This window comes from Gastrolobium bilobum, unplaced genomic scaffold (genome assembly GCF_033153095.1).
Source record: "Gastrolobium bilobum isolate Gb01-03AN ecotype WA unplaced genomic scaffold, APGP_CSIRO_Gbil_v1 utg1991, whole genome shotgun sequence".
NCBI classification, from domain to species: Eukaryota; Viridiplantae; Streptophyta; class Magnoliopsida; order Fabales; family Fabaceae; genus Gastrolobium; species Gastrolobium bilobum.
In genome coordinates, this window is record NW_026898956.1 from 115,117 (window position 1) to 117,491 (window position 2,375).

Consider the following 2,375-nt stretch of genomic DNA (forward strand, 5'->3'; position numbering starts at 1 on the left):
CCTTAACGCAAAGAAAAAGCAACGAGCTTCCACCTTCATAATCATGAGTGAAGCTTCTACGCGCTTTTATAGCGACTGAACCTTAAACCAGTAAGTAAGAAACTGACCCAACCCAACACCACCCCTTTCATGCCACAATCTACCACGCCCTGTCACTGCATGTGGTTTTAAATACTTTAAACTCACTCACTCACCTCTTGCACCTCTCTCTCTCTCTCTCTCTGGTTATTTCTTAATAAACACATTCTGGTATCACTCTTCATCAAACACCCCACGAGCCTCTTCCAGCATTTTCAATCCCCTTCTCTTTTATCCTTATCTCACTGCCCCTAAACCTCCCCACACTTCAATTATTTATTTCTATCTCTCTTTCTCTCTCATATACATTTTCTCATACACATGGTGCCCTTCACTTTGCTCTAGCTCAAACCTATCAAAACCCATCGACCCATCAAAAAACAACGACGACCCATTTCAGCAAACAGGGCCGAGAAGCTCAAAATCAGCCATGGCCCTCGAAACCCTCCTATTCAAAGTCAAAACCGCCATATCAAACAGCTTCGACTCGGTTCCGCCGAAGCTTCTGAAGAAGAAACCTTCCTTCAAGTCCAAACAAAACGTCGGCGTATTGGCCTTCGAGATCGCCGGAGTCATGTCGAAGCTCCTCCACCTGTGGCAGTCCCTCTCCGACGCCACTATCATCCGCATCCGAAACGACGCCGTCACGCTCGAGGGCGTTCGGAAGATCATCTCCAACGACGAGTCCTTCCTACTCGGACTCGCCTGCGCCGAGTTCGCCGAGAGCCTCCGACTCCTCGCCAACTCGGTCACCCGACTCAGCCACCGGTGCGATGACCCGACCCTCCAGTCCTTCCACTGGGTTTTCCTCGAGTTCGCCGATTCGGGCCGCGACCCACACGGGTGGGCCCTCTCGGGCCCGAAGGAAACCGAAGCGAAGCTCAAGAAAATGGAGCGTTACGTGACGGTCACGGCAACTTTGTACCGCGAAATGGAAGAGCTTTCGGTTTTGGAAAGTGGGCTGAGGAAAGCTTTGAATCATAGCAATGTTGGGAGTGAAAACAATGAAGGTTCTTTGGTTGGGAAAGAGCAGAAAATCTATGAACTTCAGCAGAAGATTTTTTGGCAGAAACAAGAGGTGAAGGATCTAAAAGATAGATCTTTGTGGAGCAGAAGTTTTGATAGTGTTGTTATATTGCTTGTGAGGTTTAGTTTCAGTGTTTTGGCAAGGATTAAGGTTGTCTTTGGAATTGGTCATTGTGTGCCTTGTTTGTCTCGTAGTTTGTCAACTTCGGCCACTGTTTATCCCTCTGATCAAAACCCTACTTCTTGTCATGAATTCGTTTCTGGGTCATTGGAAAGTTCTAAACTTGAAGAGAAGGAAGGAGGTTTGGGAAGTGGGTTTTTTGAGTCCAACTCCAAGCTTTTGAAGCCACCTCCCAGTACTTTGGGTGCTGCGGCTTTGGCTTTGCACTATGCCAACTTGATCATAGTGATGGAGAAAATGATTAAGTCACCACATTTGGTTGGTGTGGATGCAAGGGATGATTTGTATGCTATGTTACCAATTAGCATAAGGTCAGCTTTGAGGGTTAGGTTGAAAGGAGTTGGGTTTTGTGCAAGTGATCCTGTTCTTGCTGGTGAATGGAGGGACGCATTGGGGAGGATACTGGGGTGGTTGTCACCCTTGGCACATAACATGATCAAGTGGCAGAGTGAAAGAAGTTTTGAGCACCAAAATTTGGTGCCCAAGACCAATGTGCTGCTATTGCAGACTTTGTTCTTTGCAAACAAGGAGAAGACAGAGGCTGCTATAACTGAGTTGCTTGTGGGATTAAACTATATTTGGAGGTTTGAGAGGGAAATGACTGCTAAGGCATTGTTTCAATGCTCCAATTTCAATGGGTCCTTAAATTTGCAGAAACCCACTTAATGTCATGGGTTTCTTTTTCTTTTATTCCCTTCTTCCATAATAGGGGTTCTAATTTTGTCTCTTGAAATTTTATGGTGGTTGATTATAGATAAATTGAACTAAGTTCAGAGCCTTATGGGTTTGTTTTGCTTCTAACCCAGATCTGTAAATCAGTAAATGGAATATCGATGTTTGTAAATGAGATATGATTTTTTTAGTGAAGTCTCCAAGAAATGTATTGGCTTTAATGATTCATACTTCCACAATCATGAGAAAATATTCCTCGTGTTCAATTATAATTTGACCATAATCTGTGTTATTGATATTTATATTGCTGGAATTTAATGGTGTTGGAATTGTTTGTGGCTGCACCACTTGTTCCAGAGACAATTCTGTGTGGTTCATGTGATAAGCATTAAACTACTAACTATACTCATTAATCCTT

The 2,375-nt window shown here is 44.1% G+C and overlaps 1 protein-coding gene across 1 annotated transcript; it reads left to right on the forward strand.

Annotated features, from left to right (window-relative positions):
* Window positions 1–232: 232 nt before the first annotated feature.
* LOC133285778 (protein PSK SIMULATOR 1-like) lies at window positions 233–2,111 on the forward strand. Its single transcript, XM_061483059.1, has 2 exons — window positions 233–1,368; window positions 1,417–2,111. Exons 1-2 carry the CDS (start codon window positions 509–511, stop codon window positions 1,949–1,951), a joined length of 1,395 nt encoding a protein of 464 aa, XP_061339043.1. The 5' UTR covers window positions 233–508; the 3' UTR covers window positions 1,952–2,111.
* The last annotated feature ends 264 nt before the right edge of the window (window positions 2,112–2,375 follow it).